This window comes from Rhipicephalus microplus, unplaced genomic scaffold (genome assembly GCF_043290135.1).
Source record: "Rhipicephalus microplus isolate Deutch F79 unplaced genomic scaffold, USDA_Rmic scaffold_32, whole genome shotgun sequence".
Lineage (NCBI taxonomy): Eukaryota > Metazoa > Arthropoda > Arachnida > Ixodida > Ixodidae > Rhipicephalus > Rhipicephalus microplus.
The window spans coordinates 4,427,008-4,445,483 of NW_027464605.1; the positions used below are offsets into that span (position 1 = coordinate 4,427,008).

At 42.7% G+C, this 18,476-nt stretch overlaps 2 protein-coding genes across 2 annotated transcripts in view; both read right to left on the reverse strand.

Moving 5' to 3' along the window:
• The window catches only part of LOC119172832 (glycine receptor subunit alpha-2), a 68,128-nt gene extending 60,208 nt beyond the window's left edge, over window positions 1–7,920 (reverse strand). Inside the window, exon 1 of the mRNA XM_075884424.1 lies at window positions 7,898–7,920. Coding sequence (XP_075740539.1) covers window positions 7,898–7,920 — 23 coding nt within the window. The remainder of the gene's footprint in view (window positions 1–7,897) is intronic.
• The window catches only part of LOC142786782 (uncharacterized), a 54,716-nt gene continuing 39,476 nt past the window's right edge, over window positions 3,237–18,476 (reverse strand). The window contains exons 6-9 of the mRNA XM_075884425.1: window positions 16,239–16,357; window positions 14,734–14,913; window positions 11,941–12,135; window positions 3,237–8,663 (exon numbers count right to left, since the gene is read on the reverse strand). Of these exons, the coding sequence (XP_075740540.1) occupies window positions 8,493–8,663; window positions 11,941–12,135; window positions 14,734–14,913; window positions 16,239–16,357 (665 nt within the window). The 3' untranslated portion in view covers window positions 3,237–8,492. The remainder of the gene's footprint in view (window positions 8,664–11,940; window positions 12,136–14,733; window positions 14,914–16,238; window positions 16,358–18,476) is intronic.

An 18,476-nucleotide genomic window follows, 5' to 3' on the forward strand; every position in this document is an offset into this window, starting at 1 on the left:
TTCTACGGACCGTAGCGTTTATCATGATGAACTGACCATGCAATGCTTGCAAGAGGAAGCGAGTGGTGTTTCCAACGCTTTGCTAAGACGACACGGTGGTGGCACCTACCCGTCGCCTTGCGTTCTACACCTTATCAGCTCTGAGGCGGGCGCGCACGCCTTTCTCAGAGGTGATAAGGCGGGCGCGCACGCTTCATTTTCAAAAAAAAAAAAACTGCCAGGTGGTGCTCATGTCTCATGTGTGACTTGATGCGCTCGTTAGCCTCCGCTGCACGCTTGAGGCACTCTAACGCAGCGCCTCCATAATACCATTCACCAATTTTCTTGTGCATAACATCAAATAATATGTTTTGTTCACACTCTACACACGCAAGACTATCGTCTTTCGATGACATTTGCAGATTACATGCAGATACGGGGCCAATTTTTTTCACCCTTCTTCACGCGCACGTGCAGGAGAAAATCAACGGGCGTGCGTCTCAATTTTTCTTATGAACTATTGCTTACGAAATAATTTGTTCATGGTTTCTTGATAAAAATGAGACAATACAACTTTTATTGCAATGTGATCAACAGAAATATTGTTTACAAATTATTTCATTCATGGTTTTTTGATAGAAATGAGCCAATAAAAGTTTGATTGCAAAGTGCTCAACAGAAATGTTGTTTACGAAATACTACCTCAATGGTACATTTCAATAAAAATGAGTGAATTATATTCCTATTGCAAAATGCTCAACAGAAATATTGTCGACAAAGTATTGAAGCTAGTCAATGAGTATTGCGGAACCATTGGTGATCAATAAAGTCAATTATTCGATCACAGTCCGACAATGAAAAATCAATAGTCATTTTCATAAGGGGCTATGTGAAGCTAAGCTGCGCTTTAACCTCCGCCTTAATTTCTTCCTCCTCGCCCTCACGTCTCATTCTCGCTCTTTGCTATGCTACACTAAACGTGACAACTACCAACGTGGCAGCAGCAGCAAGCACAGCACCAGCCTGATCGGCGTAATACGGGAAAGACTTTTACCGGGGAGTTTGCGTTGGCATGCTGACGATGATGACTATGCATGACTTTGCTAAACTGTATTGACTATGCTACGCTTTACCCCCCCCCCCCTTTCTCCACGCACATTTTCTTCGTGCTTACCTTTCCTTTCCCTTTCCAACGCCTTGTTATACTGCAATCGACAAGTGTATGATATACTATTCACAGTTCTGGTATGGTGTACCCTCTGATTTACCCCTCTCCCTTCTTTTCAAATTCACATCACTCCTCAGCTTCGCGTATATTTCCCGCACTTCTACTATACCACACTATACATGACCATGTTATACTAGATTTTGCCTACGTGACTCAGAAGGGATGTGAGATGACAGCATACTACAGAGCCGGGCTCCTTAAGTGCAGTTCGCAATATGGCACGTTGAAGATGGAGAGGTCCTGACATTCGCGACATCATTAATGACAGCAGCCTGAAGACTGCAGCGCAACGATTGCTGATTATAAACCTGGCTATTCGCCCGGGATTGTTTTGGCTGCAGCAGCATCGTTTTCTGGCGAATTATTCTTCCAAGTTCCTAACACCATGGTGATAAGCGTGATAACGGTGACAGCTACAAACGCAACAAGACTGATTAATATTGATACGTGTATGTACCGGAGGCACCCAAATGAAGAAGACGACAACATGGTTGTTGTGGGTTGGACTCTCGAGCTTCTCCCGTCGGCCTGCATGACTGTGCGCTCTTTAAGCCGTTAGCAAGACCAGCTCTCGGTGAATAAATCTTCCCCGTAACATCTTTCGGTGGAGGTGCTTTTTAGTGGAGGTGGAGGTGCTCGTCGTACCGCATCACCTGCGAAAGGATGTTCTGCAACAATTCCACGACGCTCCAACTTCTGGACATCTAGGATTCTCCAGAACTTACGACCGCATTCGACGACGAGTATTCTGGAAGGGTCTCTACCACTCTGTTCGCCGTTAAGTCGCATGTCGCGACCTCTGCCATCGCCGAAAGAAGCCTACGACTCGCCCTGCCGGTCTTCTTCGACCTATTGAAGTTCCAGCCGAGCCGTTATATCGAGTGGGGTTGGACTTGCTAGGTCCCTTTCCTACTTCTACAACTGGAAATAAATGAATTGCAGTGGCCACAGACTATGCCACCCAGTATGCAATCACTCGAGCGCTAGCAACCAGCTGTGCAACCGACGTTGTCGACTTCCTGCTGTACGACATTATTCTCCAGCATGGCGCTCCGTCTCACCTGCTCACAGACCATGGTCGCTACTTTCTATCTCATGTGGTTGATCATCTACTCCGATCTTGTGCTACCCGTCACAACTTCACCACATGTTACCACCCTCATACTAATGGCCTTACGGAGCGCCTAAACTACACATTGACAGACATGCTTTCCACCTACGTATCTGCCAACCACACTGATTGGGACATAGCTCTGCCATTCGTCACCTTCTCCTATAACTCGTCGTGTCATGAAACAGCGGGCTACCCCCCCCCCTCCCTTTTTATCTACTCTTTGGACGTCATCCCTTACTGCCCTCCGACACACTGCTTTCACCAGACCACTCATCCCCCATTTCTTACGCTCAGGATGTGATCACCCGTGCCCTCACGGCACGCGCAGTAGCCCGCGCTTGGTTATGGTCGTCGCAGACAGCGCAGGAGTCCCTTTATGACCATTGACATAGAGATGCCGTTTTTTCTGTGGGATCTCTTGTTCTTCTGTGGCTCCCATGTCGACGTGTTGGCCTCTGCGAGAAACTACTATTGCGATACACTGGGTCCTACCGAGTCATTCGTCAGGTCACACCTGTGACCTACGAGATTGCCGCTACCCCAAACTCATCAGCTGCTGCACCCTGAACGGAAGTAGTCCACGTTTCTCGGCTCAAGCTCTACAACGCCGACTCGCTCATTTAACAGGCACCGAGACGGTGCCTTACGGGCCGGGGTGATGATACGTGTATGGAACTGTCGCCCCGACACAGCTGAGTTGGCACCCAAATGAAGAAGACGACAACGTGGTTGTTGTGGGTTGGACTCTCGAGTTTCTCCTGTTGGCCTGCATGACTGTGCGCTCTTTAAGGCGTTAGCAAGACCAGCTCTCGGTGAATAAATCTTCCCCGTAACAATATAGTTCGAGTTCACTGCTGATCGAATAAGAGCTTAGCCGTGCCGGTGATGCGTCTATAGTAAAACAGATACAACAGATTCACAGTGATCGGTTAATTTCTATGATTTATTGGGTCTACAAAATACAGTTTCCTGTGTAGATACAGGTATATTGGTGGTGTATCAACACATGAAATTTGGCAAACAATGCATAGCACGCCTTCAAATTCAACAACGACCCGATCATCACAGCAGAGCTGGAGTGATTAACCAAAGAAAAAAATTGCTGGTTGCAGAACGCAAAACGGCATAACCGAGAAGTAACTTCACCACGTTTATTTATGTTCAGACTAGACCACGCCATTGGGATCTTAAGTTCCAGAGCTGGGTGAATACCCATCATATGTGGTTGTAAGGAAGTGGTAGTAGCTTCAACCTGATAATCATTGTCGTCATGTTTTCATTACGTGCTATACTGTTTCTTGGTAGGTATCATTCATTCAGGCTTATCACTTTCGAAGCGCGGCAAATCTTGGAGACAGTGAACAGCACAAAAAAATCTCGCAGTAACACTTCATACCTTGAAACATAAATGATCAAACGCAACCGTCACATAGTCACGTTGCTTTCGTCGAACCCTAAAAGCAAGCAAACTTGCGACAGCAATACTGCATGTTGCAACAATCGTTTTCAGTCAGCTCCTCTACAGGCTCTCTGTAGTTATTCAACAAAATAAAGCTCTAACTAAAGTTGGTCGACAGTTAGGCACAGTGAAGTTCATGCTACATTTGTATATTTAAAAATGTATATAAGGTAAGATTTTTCATAATTGAAATTTAGCTAGTGCTTTGATGTCACTCTATAGAGATCGTCGACAGCATGTGTACACTACGTATTGCCCTCAAACGCCTTTCTTTTTAAATAAATTAAGCTATACATCAATAAAAAAATGTAAACTTATCGACAACAGTAATGCCGTGCCCAAGCGAACACAGGAGAAGCTTGCTATGGTGCACTGTGCACAATTCTTATAAAATACTTGATACAAAATGGCACATGAACTCTGCTGAGGGCAGGTTCTACGTGTATATGTATAGTACGAGTGCGCTCTTATTTTCATACATTATCTTTGCAGTTCTACACGACACAAAGCGCATCACACCAAAGCAGCATAGACTTCTTACACAGAGCGTGGAAGTCCATCATGCAAGAGACATTCCACCGTGAATATTGCCCTGTGCAACCGAACTTCGTAGTGTAACCACACAGCCTTAATTCTAAACTTCCCGACTTCAATAAGTGTTTTGTCACACAGGGAGCCGCCTTTCACTCAACCTTACTTGAAGCGTCGGCTTGAACTAGAAGAAAGGTATAATGACATTTTCGTTTTATTCTAACATATTCACACCGCTACATCTTTTATGACAGTCGGCACTCTTTAAGCAGATAACCTTGATCTCACGACTAAGCATGGCAGGCAATATTCAAAATGGTGTACATCTTGCTTAATGGAATCCATTGACCCATGATTATTACAATTCCTATTTATTTCACGTTGACACTGTCACGTAACAGTTTACAAGTATAGCAAAATGTGTGCATGGCTCCCCAAAAAATCAACGTGCTTTACGAAATGGCCAAAGGAATGTAGCTCACTTTTTTTTAAAACAGCCATGACTGTTTCCACAGCAAAGCCACAAGTTGTGCTGTAAATAGGTCAACAGCAATTCAGCCTTCGCTCTTTTTTTTTCCACAAGAGACAACGCACAAAGAGAAGAGCATGGCTCGCGCATTAACACAGTGCTTCATCACGCTTTTCAACAATAAAAGCTCACGCTGGTTACATTGACAACATCGGGATAGTGACATACAATTTAAGCAACTTCGAAGCATCCAGGTATACTTAAGACTGTGACCCGGATAAGGTGGAACATGACGATTAGTTTATTTCTTACAAGAACTAGGAGTTTTATTCTGCAAGATAGTTCGGGTATATTCTTCGAAATTGAACGCCTTAAAGATTGCCAGAGATTTTTGTATATACAAGCAAAGTCTAGCAGATCTGTTCGTTTACACCTGACGCCGAGTAGTGCACCGTCTAAACGTTTGGGGGAGCAGTAATCAAGTCGGAGCTGCGTGGAGCAGGCCCGCTTAAGCTGAAGGGATAGGCAAGGTATGGCGGGGGTCGAAGACCACGCTGTGACGTCAAAAGTGGGCGTTACACCAGGAGTATGGGACCTCTGCCGTTTGCTTAGAGCCGCGATAATTCAGCGCGTTTGTCGCGTACGCGTTGGAGAGGTTAGAGGCGTGAGCGTGGCTATGACGTCATGGCGTAACGAGATGATATTTTGTGATAGAAATTTTTTTGTAGATTCTGGGGTCGACGAGGCTCTCACATTGTATTCACTCGGAATGACGCGCCCTGGAACGTCTTCTATGAAGCCAGGACATCTGGAATACTAATCTCGTAACGTTTGGCTAATGTCGCCATGTTCAGAAGGAACGGGCATTGCGATAAAGCTCTTTAACAAATACACAATCCCCTTAAAAGCACGAATGTGCACGTGTATTATAGATAGCAGCGTAGCCTCTCAAATAATGTTGGTTTATTAACTAGGCAATAAGTACACGTTACGAAAATAAACAGAGTGAATAGTATGCTCAGTACTACGTTATACTTAAAGACCACGTACACACATACAATATTTATTTCCTAGCGACGAAGTCTTCTTCTAAGCCTCGAAAAATCATTTAGCACGTCCTTTACAGAGCAAGCCACAGCGTTCAGCTAGACTTACACAGGCACTCTTTATCGCATACGTGTTATCAGCCAAGCAACCGATTACATTTGCAGCCGCTGATCTTGTGAAATGTCTCTCTTACTGCTGCAAAGAAACGAGCACGCACCCTTCCGCTGTGTTCTGATAAGTTTGAAGCAGCGCGCGTCCTGCATTTCGATACGTCTGTATGTATAAACGCGAGGACTAAAGACTACAGGATCGGGGTAGCTGCTTGGCTGATTACTAGAAAAAAACGAACAGGCTTCCGGGTGGTCATGAACCCTAGATAACCAACAGGGCACATAAGCGAGTACCGATATAAGCTGTATTAGAAAGGCAGTCACAGTACAACAACTGTTACGGTATATTATTGTGCTCTCAGAAGAAAGACTAGACAAGACAGGAAAAATAATCAGGAGAACTTGTGCTGCATCTTTTTTACGATCGTAGTATTCCTATGAGCGATGACGCTATAAGGACACGAAAACTCCTGCTGTTGTACGAGACGATTATCTGTCGTTATTACGAACGAACATACCTGTCTTGACATTGTAGCCGTAGCAATAGCGCCTTTCTCAGTCTCCAGTGTGCCCCACCAAGTGGTTTTAAACTGCACTAGGCAAGTTTCTGTGACTACGGTACTTCGGTTAACGACTATACCTACGTCACAGTTACACAGATTTTGTTGGGTAATAAGAGTCGTAAGGCCAGGGGAACAAATAGGGTAGTGGACAAAGTACAACACGTTACAGTATGCACCACGAAAACAAGTAACCGTTAAAATAAGAGGTTTTCCAGTGACTACATTTATATTCTTTAGGAAATACGAGGAACCATGTGGGGATTTCAGGCTCTTGAAAATGACTGAATATTTGATGCTCTAGCACGAAACCGCAACGTTTCGTTTGAAACGCTACCTGGCCCACCACAGTATATATAGAGGAGTTCCGACCCAATTTCTTGGTAATGGCACACCATCTCCTTCAGTGCGGCTGTTTACGAATATCTATAAGTGTAAAGTGGAGTTATCGGGAGAAGATAAAACAGACTGACGCTCCTTTTTCATTTCGGCAGTCTTACAAGTCACTCTGAATCTCACGGCACATGAAAAAAGGTTGTGCACCTTGAAATCAGAGCAAACACGGAAGAATTTTTCACGAAATAAAGAGGAGTAAATTATGTGGGAACATAATGGAACAAGGATGTTCAAGTCCTTTACATGCACGGACCACGACGTTATGCGTTGTTTTTCTATAGAAAGGCGAAAAAATCATTACTGCTTGTCTGTCTCGCGAATACGAGGTAAAATAACGGGTATACTTTGTTATATAGAATGGCGCTTGTCTGTTCGGCTATGTCAATCGTCCAGTTGCTTTTCCAGAAATGCTCGTGGCCACGCTTTCTGGCAGATTCGCAAATATTTCACTGCCTTCTCACAAGTGGTCGAGTGGCCATTTCTTCCCTATATATTTTGTTCTCTTTTGAATTTCTGGTCTATAAGAATTCGTAAGAAGCTATGTGCGCTTATGAAACTACTAAAAGCTGTCCCGACCTTCGGGAGGACGAAAAATTTGCATTTCAATTAAGTTCATTAGTTATTGTCTACCCATACTTTTGTGACACAAACTTGTTTGTACCATCGTCCATCTTGAAAACATTTCTTTCTTTTTGCGCGATACCAGATCATATCGTACAAGGATGAGGCCGTTCGCGTTACTTCGACTGTTATCATCAGGGCTTTTCATTTGAATACGCTGCATCTGCTTTATACCTTTTTCACGGAAGTCTTCGCTTATCTGTTATAAAATAGTGGGCTTAGAGTATGAAATTACGATCGTCACAACATTAGCGTGACGTTTCTCTCCTGTAGGCTTCACATGCAGCTTTCCTGTTATTGTTGAGTAAAGTGACCATACAGGGGTAGTCTGTACGTATGTACTTATTTTTAATTGAGAAAAATGCCTTAAGGGCCCACCGCACCTTGCTTCACCGTTGCCGTTCATCACGTTCCCAACTGCACTCACTGGACAAGCCTAAAGTGGCACAGTTCTTGCGATGTGGCTTCAGCAGCCCTCTATCGTATGCCATCAGTAGTGGCCGGTTTTCAATACATCGTTTCTCACGCAGTGAAACGAGTAAAATACTCAGTCAAAGTATATTTCTTTTTCTATTATATTGCACGTTTCCTACAATAGCCGTCTGTGGAAATGACCTTCAACTGTGCCTGTAAAGGAACAACTCTGGCAACTCTACTATTTCTCATTCGTAAAGCCCAGCCACGATAATTTTTACGGGCCGTTCGCTTAGTTCCAGTAAATCATTAACAGCCGCATTTACGACTTGCGCTCAAAAATGTGCAACCCACTGCTAGGTATGTCAACCGTTTGCGAGTAGCTGCTACTTGTGCAGTCTAAAATATGCAAGATCTCCTGGCGAAAGGATTTGGCAAACGATGGCACGCCTGCTCGGCGAACAGAGGTGTAGGTGAGCGACTCTGCTAGTTCGCGTGGGCCACGAGCAATTTCCGCGCGCTCTCTACAATTGTCTTCTCCTCTTGCGGCCCCTCGATGGCGGATCAACACTGGGCCACTTCAGGTGGCGGCGCTGACGCAGGGACGCCGCTGGATGGCGCTGCCACTTCCTCCTTTGTGGGAGAGATGTCCGACTCGTGGCCATTGGCAGCAACGTCGTCCTCCTGGCTTTGCTGCGACTGCGCCGGGTGAGGACTGGTCAGGTTTGTGGGACTCTGCAAGTGAGTGAGAGAAAATAATTTTGCACATGAATTGTTGGAGACGCGGGAAATTCTGTCTACGTCCTGGCATGAATTGCTAGGGCAAATAGAATGTAGATGCTTTTAGTGCTTTGATATTTTGCATACATGCACTTGCTGCTATTCTCAAAGAGCATTTGTAAACCCATATTTACAGTTTCTTTCATAGGCTAAGTGGTGCACTTCGAAGCTTTGGCCATTCTCACTATCCCAGAAAAACAAACAAGTCACTCAAGTAGCCCAAAATCGCACAAGTAGCTTTGCATTCGATCTCGTTGATATTCTTGTTATATAGTCTTTTTGCGGACAGCATGCATCATTCAACAAGCATAACATGGTCGGCTGTGACAGCGTTAGGTGCATCAGATACAAAAGGGCTGGCAGTGCCTTACATTTTTACATTTAACACGAGAGAAATTCACTGTGTTGTAGCAGTATATATATTAGGAAATAAATACTATGCAACGCTTGAGGCAATGATTTACTTTTTCTCGTCTTCCCGAATAAGAAAATGATTATCATAAGCGATACTAAATATCTTGACTTCTTTTTTATGTTCATATATTTTATGGCAAGCGCTTTACCCCGCAAATATGTACCAAATATTTTAATTTCTTCCTATTGTAAGCAAACATCTGATCTACCAGCTTTCATAAAACAACATCCTCAAAAAGAATCACTGTGACTCCATATAACAAGCATAATATGGTTAACTTGATGAGTGAACCAATTATATATATTTATATATATATATATATATATATTCACTGGTTACAAGTGCAGCTGAAATTCGTGCAATTTTTCTTCTTTAAAGCTTCTTTAATTAGCTCAACATTTTTTGTGATTTCAAGTATAATGGTACTGCTGTAGCAGAAGAAGAAACCTAACGCACATGTGGCTATTGCTGAAGTCCTGTGGCCTAATTAAGCTGTAAAAATAACGCTATATCACGTAAGAAGCCGTCAACAAAGTCATATCATGCAGCAGTATCCAATCTTCATGAATATTGGGCACACTTTATCTAGGACTTAACGAGAGATCTCTCTATTTTAGTGCATGCAAAGCGTCGCAGTGAACAATGTTATTGCAGGGGTCACTAATACTCACACTCAACTAACTCTCATATATTGACGTAGGGGGTCGCTTCTATGGTATGCACAGCAAGTAACTTGCACACCCTTAATTTTGCCCCCTTTAAATCGAGTATTTGACATTAAGTCTTAGGCTGCTTTAAATACAAATACAAATAAATACAAAGGTAAAGCCTTGTATAACTACTGGTTAGGTAAGTGATGAATATATGTTATGTTCATGATATAGCCATATATGTCAAGGTATATTATCAATAACTATGACTGTTCTTCTGCCACTACGATGACAATGTCAAGGCGAAATGCCTGAATTGCGAGCAGAGAAAGTACTAAAAAGATATATCAAATGTAGCCGGAGGAGTATGCCACGTGACTAATGCGACTGGGGCCATTTTGCGCAATATTTTCTGATCTACATATACACAGACCATATCAGAACAACATAACGTCAAAGGATCTGAAAATGTGAAGAAAAAAAAATTATTCTCATGTCACCATTAGTTTTCACTGAGCCAGTGGGCCGCGACGGTGGCGGTGATGATTTTTTAGGATACTGTTTACCATGGTGACGGTGCGAAGTATCTGTGTTGTATCTAAGATTTTCAGCTATGAATTGATAATTTATTTCTATGTTGAAAAAGACGAAATCCAGGTGTAGAAAAATAGCATATGCGAGCAAAATGTGAGCTTGGTGTCGTTTATAACCCACAAAGGCAAATGAAAAATTGAGAAAACGTCATTACGGGTTGCGTGGCTTTGCATCAAGAGCCATAAAATTTCTACTACCCTATCGAAGAATGAAAATGAGTAACTGTCACTTTTGATCATGGTATTGCTTGTATCTATAAGACCTCCGCGTCTATGCAGGTGAATGATTAACACTAAAGCCTATTCTTTTATGTACGGACAAGCAAAACGCAATACTTAGTGAGCCATCTACTCAGCTGGGATATTGCGTTCCTGTTCGTTACACAAGGAGGACTACTGTCGTCATAACCATCATCAGCCTGACTACATCCACTGCAGGACAAAGGCCTCTCCCATGTTCCATCAGTTAACTCGGTCTTGTGCTTTTTCTGCTGCTACTTTATACCCGCAAACTTCTTAATCCCACCTGCCCATCTAACCTTCTGTCTCCCCGAAACCCGCTTGCCTTCTCTGTGAAACCAGTTAGTTACCTTTAATGACCGGTGGTTATCCTATCTATGCGCTACATGCCCGGCATAAGTCCATTTCTTCTTCTTGATTTCAACTATAATATCCTTAACCCCAATTTGTTACCTAATCCACTCTGCTCTCTTGTTGTCTCTTAAGGTTACACCTACCATTTTTCTTTCTATTGCTAGCTGCGTCGTCCTCAATATAAGCTGAACCCTCTTTGTAAGTCTCCAGGTTTCTGCTCCGTAGCTAAGTACCGACAATATACAGCTGTTATATACCTTCCTCTCGAGCGATAGTGGCAATCTACCTGTCATAATTTGAGAGTGCTTGCCAAATGTGCTCCATCTCAGTCTCAATCTTCTAGTTACCCAAAATCTCATGGTTCGGCTCCATGGTTATCACCGGCCCTAAGTAGACATAGTCTTTTACAGCTTGATGTGTAGTATTATCTATCTCGCAGTGCTGCTCTCTTCTGAGATTGTTGAACATTACTTTCGTTTTCTGTACATTAATATTAAGACCCACCTTTCTGCTCTCCTTGTCTAACTCCGTAATCATGAGTTGCGATTCGTTCCTTAAGTTACTCAGCAATGCAATTTCATCGGCGAAGTGCAAGGTACTAAGCTACTCTTCATTAACTCTTACCCCTAACGGTTCCCATTATAGGCCTATGAAAACCTTCTGTAAGCACGCGGTAAATAGCATTGGGGAGATTGCGTCCCCCTGCCTTACACCCTTCTTGATTGGTATTCTGTTGCTTTGTTTCTGAAGCACTATGGTAGCAGTTGACCCCCTATATATTTCTTCTAGGATGTTTATATATGCTTCATCAACGCCCTGATTCTTCAGTGTCTGCATGACAGCTGATATTTCGTCTGAATAAAATGCCTTCTCGAAATTAATGAAGGCTATGTATAGTCTATGACTGCTGTACAAAAGGTTTAATAAAACTTGCCACGTGTTTTAGGTGCAATGTGTTCTTAGTGAGGCAAAATACGCACTAGCGATTCCGAGCCTCTTGTGCTTCCCGCATCCGAGGCTGGTAAGGAGCCAATCTTCGAAGCTGCCCTTTCCTTAAACTCGAGCTTCTCCGACAAGATCTTTACATTGCCGCCGCCCGCTTTGTGCTTGACGTTGTCCAAGGAGCCAACCTTGGACGACGCCTTGTCCTTGAAGTCCAGTTTCTGAGTCTCCACCTGCGTGCAATATCTGCGGTTATCTTACAAGTGAAGGTAAATCTATGCCCCAGAGTGTTTTGCAATCATCAAACCAGCTTTGTAACAATCCAGCGACAGAATTTCAGGGGACGATAGAGGCTTGAAATGATAAGCCCTAGCTAAATAAGAAATATCGCTGGAGCACTATTTCTACAAGAGGACGTGTATTCACCAAGGAAATCATGCCCTCACCAATACAGGTGCTTTTGTAAAATTCGGTTAAAGGGAAATCGCCTATTGAATGACTACTCATCACAGTTTTGTAGAAGCAGGTTTCACTGCTTGCAGATAGGTGAAACATGTCCAAGCGTACGTGATGAAATGCACTTGTGCATGAAAAGATGTGCTATCAAGGATAAACTTGATTATTTGCTGCTTGAGAGAACATGCTTTACATGCAGCAGACGATAGGGTATACTGTCACTGCAGTAATGCTTTATGCTACACCTACGCAAAAGGTCAGTACAAACTCTACCGACAAGAAAAGGTCATAACTGTACGATACAATGTTGAAGGTATCACTGCCAAAGGCAACGATGCCTATTGTTGGTCGCAGATATTTACCATTATAACAAGGCATTTCAATGTAGACGTGAGAGGCATTCACATTTAAATCATGTCCCGTTTGAAATGTGTAGCACGTGTTCACATCAACAAAGTAGACCACCTTATATACAATGCGCACCATCAATTGACGACAAATTGTTGGTAATAACTTTTGTCATTCGTAAGGTGGCGTCTGTAACATAAGATAGACAGGGAGCTTGCAGCCTACTCTAAAATAAAAAAAAAACTAGGTAAGAAGTTTGTCGCAGCATTTCCTTGCTATTTTTAAATATGCTACTTTTACTTCGCAATGCCGACCACGTCGCCATACATATGACGCATCGGCATTACGAATTCCCTTAGTTTGCTTTTTAGGAAGTAAACAAGATGCCCCCAAATCTGACGTTTTCTTTTTCTCTTTTTTCAATCCTGAATGGTGAGGCAGTTTGAATTTTACTAACAAGCACTCTCGAAGCTCTGGTTGAGTGATCAATCTATTACACATGGCAAGGAACTGAAGATTATAATAGGTGCTCACTGACTTAACCCGGTAACGCGCGCACACATGTAGATTCTGTTTGCCCGAAGACCAATGCCACATCTACGTCAAAATAGGAGGCTTGCTTTTTTTGTGAGCATCACTACAGGGAAATAAAAATGTTTACACCTCAATAAAATGCAAGAACTGTTATTAGAATACTCTGTGCATCCTTATTTGTGAAACTTGGTTGGTATTCTAGTTAACTAGAAAACAAATACTTGAGATTATATATTGAACAATATACAGAACAAAAAGTATGCTGGGAAGAGAAAAATATTTAGGTCTAAGTCATGGGACATGAGATTGTATGGGGGAGCAGTTGGGCAAATGCACAACCTCGACAATATTTCCCAACAAATAAATTAGTGACTGGCTTTGCTACTTATTTTGTGTTCCTATAAATGACCGTGCCATAGTCTGTTAAATATCTGTCAACTGACCATAAATAGCGCGTACATGATGCTGCGCATGATTGAATTGAATTTATAATGAAAAAGCCATAATTTCAGGCTACATACTTAACGTTAGATGGCTCAGCTTCTCCGAGTGGCCTTGCGCACTTACACTGAGCAACCAATTTCATATTTCCATAATTGTTACTTCAATAGTTTCGAGAGTAAAACTTCTATAACAACTAACCAATGAGACACCGCTTTTTCATGTCCTGTATTACGTATACCTACTCCTTTGTGTGTTTCATAAAACTACTCATTTAGACAATGAAGGAATTTACTTAAAACGGCGTTTTTTGCATGTTGGTATTTAATTTTTGTTTTTTAATGGACAACACTACGCTGTGAAGAGGACAACACAACAATGCAACGAAGACAGGTGCCAAAGTCGCATATCGCCTGCATGCGTCATTTCTCGAGCTATAACGCCAAAATAAATGAAGGGTACCTACCTAACGATACGCAATTTTGTTCAACAGCAACACCTATTGCCATTAAATATGTTACAAGGTTCTCGCTCTCACGTCAGTTCTATTCTGTCTGCCATCTCGAATTCTGTATACTGCCGTGAAGTGATGAAGCACAGAAACGTGAATACACAGTGTGCCAGCACAATTGAAGGAGGTAACTGTTTTGAGATAAATATTAATAATTGTTGGTATTTTAAGTTCCAGGACTGCGTTATGATTCTGGGAGATGTCATACAGTGGAAGGTTACAGAAATATGGACCAGCTGGGCTCTTTTAACGTGCAACTAATACTATGTACACGAGCCTCAATCCTTTCGTCTCGTACGAAATTTGGCACACTACAGGGAGTCGATCCACTGACCTTCCTTCGGACCACCATAATCATTAGGTTATCTTGGCAGGTGGCTTTAACATATTGTCAGGTAAGTGGAAGCACCTTTCAGTATTAAAAAAAAGGAAGATTTCAGTTGATAGATCTATTTGGTTTCATTTAGAATAAGATCAACCCGTTATCTTTCCTCAGCTTCCTGTTCTCTTTTGGTTAATTTTTACTCATTCGCGCACTCGCCTTCACTTGGCCACCGGCCGGCTTGTGGTCGACGTTGTCCAGCGACCCGACCTTCGACTGCGCCTTGAACTCGAGCTTTTGCGAGAGGATCTTCTTGTCTCCGCCTCCCGGCTTGTGAGCCGCGTTGTCCAGAGAGCCCACTTTGGACGCGGCTCGCCATTCCAGCTTCTGCGTCGTCACCTGTGATTGCAAAGAAAGACGCAGAGTGAGATAGTGCGAAGACACCCACCAGGGCACGGTGTGATGATTCATGTTCTTTTGAACATTGAAAAAACAAAACAAAAAAAACCCGATAGGTGAAGAAATACAAAACGAGACACGCACGGAAGGGAACCCTGACCTGCAACTCACGGTTTGTTTTAAAGGTGCGTTTTTGCAAAAGATCTTTATAATTACTGTGTTGAACAGGCAAGTTAGGCTAAAGTTGGAGCGCATTGCAGAAGTGAGGCATACCTATAACTGTATGGTCAGAAAATAAACTGGATGAGACCAAGAGACTCGGGGGACGCAGAACGTCATTATTAACAGTCTGTGCTATATACTCCTTGGTATTGTATGGCTTTTTGGTCTTCACGTTGATTATATACGACTCATAATATGTTTATGAAGATGACGTCTCTTTTTTGAGTCGCTCTTGCATCATATTGTGTACGTGTGGGTGCGTCAGCTGAATTAGCTGCATTTTTCTCACACACTTTCTTATATTTACCTTTATTTACCGTTACACCCAGTACTGTGGGAGCCAAAATAAATTTGTTTATGCAATTCAATGTTTTCTTCATTAATGCAGGAATGTTCGGGAAGGCTTTGGGACATTTCACCATGCTCTGCTTCCTGTTCACTCATCTGTTCCGTCTTTCTTTTTTTCTGTTTTAATGTTGTGCTAACAAAATGAGTAGCTATTGCCAACATTGACATGATAGGCACCAACATATCTTGTCTAGCGTACTAAGAAAAATGTCATTAACAATACCCAATAAAAATTCATGAATATGGATGAAAAAATTGCTGTAATAACCTATTAACATGTATATATATTCAACTGAAAAAAAATGTAAAAAATATGCTTTAATAAAGAGAGATCCGCTGCTCCAGGCCAGGCTACTTGCAATAGTCCTAGTAATAAATTTAAAAGGAAAGCCTTTCCTTGTTTAATGATGCATGAAACTTTTTTCATGAAAACAGGTATATTGAGCTACGAATTGTATAGGTTATCCAGGACATGTAGTAAATAAAGACTTAATCACGAAAGTTCGCAGACCTAATGGTTCAATAAATAGTACCGCGTGGTAGCTGCACAGAGTTAGCGGATAAGTATTTTGACAAAGTGAACAGCATCTTTGAAGGACGAAACACGGTTTTAAGTATGCATAAATGATAAAAACTTCAGCTGCATGTGGTCTGAAAAAAAAATAAGGGCTTTTCTCGAGGGCAGATCGCTCCTTTATGCACATGATTTGACTATTCTCGCTGTGTAGTTTGGAGAGATTAATGCGTCTCCTCACCCTGACTTCCCCGCCTTTAGGCTTGTGCTTGATGTTTTCCAGCGAGCCGATCTTGGAGCGCACGTTCTTCAGGTCGGGCTTGGGTGCCTGTCCCACAGGAGCCTTGATCGGAGGCAGTTCTGCAGCCAAATATCAATGTCTTGAGACGATGACTCGTTTTTTGGAAACACGGGCACAAATGCAGGCTAGAAAAACATAGCAGATGTGCTGCTCAAATTAGACAAGAAGAAACAGCATGATATTCTAGAATAACGACATGCACAGTCTCCTGCAAAACATCATAGGACTGCGCACAATGAGGAAAAAAAAAGACCCCCCCGCCCCCCCCCATTTAGCTACATGCTTAATCATACCCTAGTTAATGTTAGTTATATCCGAAAACCATACGTAAAATGTCTCGGTTTCCTGGATATATTTAACACATAAAGCAGCAACTCAGAAGTGTCACTTAGTTGAGAAAGGGGTGGGGAACGACAGTTATCTCACACTTTAAATCAGTCTGACCTGCCCCGTCATTGTTTGAAGTGTAGTGTTACGACCAGGCTGGTGTCCAAAGATAATGGTGGTCGAGTATCTGTGACGTTCCCTTTTAAGAACTATTTACGCGCACCTGCAAGCCTTCAAGTAGGGGACCAAAGACAGGCAGCTTTGAATAAAGGACACATTGCTTCATTTGAGCTTTTAAATGAATTGCGCAGCCTAATTGTTTTTCTAGGGCTAGCTCAATTGGTGAACGGGGGAGGAGAGATGGGCGACTATGAAACTTCTCCTATCACCCCCCCCCCCCTTTATGGAGAGCTCTGCGCACACCTATTGTCTCACGTGTTAATGGAGGAAACCATTCTTACTGAATTTTTACCTAACTACACGTAGAAGAAAAATCAAACTCACAGGGTTTCTTATGAATTCGCTTAGATGATTCTAAAGCGAAAGCCATCGTTTTCTCTCAGCCGATGTGCTGAAGCTGCTCTGCCACCCATCGAAAGATTCTTGCACCCAAAGTGGTTTTGCACTGCTTCGAAGATCGGAAACACCCGAAGATTCGGCATCGCCTCCGTCATCGGACGCGCTTCGACCAAGCTACGAAAGCTAAGTGATGACGTCATCACGAGAAGTTACGTCATGTGATGCCACAATATATCGCATCACCCGCCCTTTTTTTTCTATGCTTTATGTCATCAACCTACTGCACGTGTAGATAATGCTTTACGAAGACTGCGCAGCCAGAGTGTCTCAGAGCATTACTTATTCATTTAGGATAATCTCTTAGGCTTCAGTCATGAAAAGCAGAGTTTATTTTCGAACAAACGCGGCCACCAGCAATAATGCTAGATTTCTTAGCTGCCACATGTAGGAAGGCCGAGGCGCCTTCCCACGGACGAGTTTCATCGACGGCTGATGCTCTATTCGCTAAAATCATAGCGCTGCGTGCGTTGCTTGCTCTAGTGTGAATTTCTATTTACCAGCCACAAGTTCGACTAAATAAACAGCTTCATCTTGGACATACACACTGCTGCTTTCGTCAACGTCACGACCACGCGGCAACAGTGATTTGTGACGTCATCGTGACGTCAATTCGTGATGATTTCTTTCACCACTCGTCACCGACGCCATGGGACGCAAAACGCCATTGACGCGGGATGCCGATGGTCTAATTTCGCGTTTTATGAGGCATATATAACTTATCCCGTTAATAATTCACACATGTTCGAAGAGGAGCATCGAAATTAAGGAAGCCTTTCTGTAGGGCAGCAGTTCAAATGAGCGTTAAATAAGGCTAAATGGTATCCACTTGGTACTTACTCCTACCGCTAGAAACAAGAACCACACAAAGAGCCAAACATAACGGATTAAACTTGTTTCTATCGTCTATCTGTCTGCTTGCTAATCTTTAGCGCAATAGGAAACTAGGAATATTGTGCAGTTTCCAGGCAAACTGTTAACTATAGAAGAGCTCCAGAGGAGGAACTCATTGTGTCGAAAACGTTTCTGAGTATCTTGTATCATACGTCAGTACTTATGCATACTACCTTTGCAAAGAACAGTATGAGAGAGCCCCAAGCAGCAGTCTTTGATAACACAATCCTTGTTGGTTTGCTTACGACGAGTTCCGAACAACAAAAGGTGAACGATTTCAGCGACCATTTGTCCACCACGGCCTAACCAATGGGTATATCCATAAAATAAAGGTGAATAAATAAATAAATAAAATAAATAAATAAATAAAAAAAATTGGCA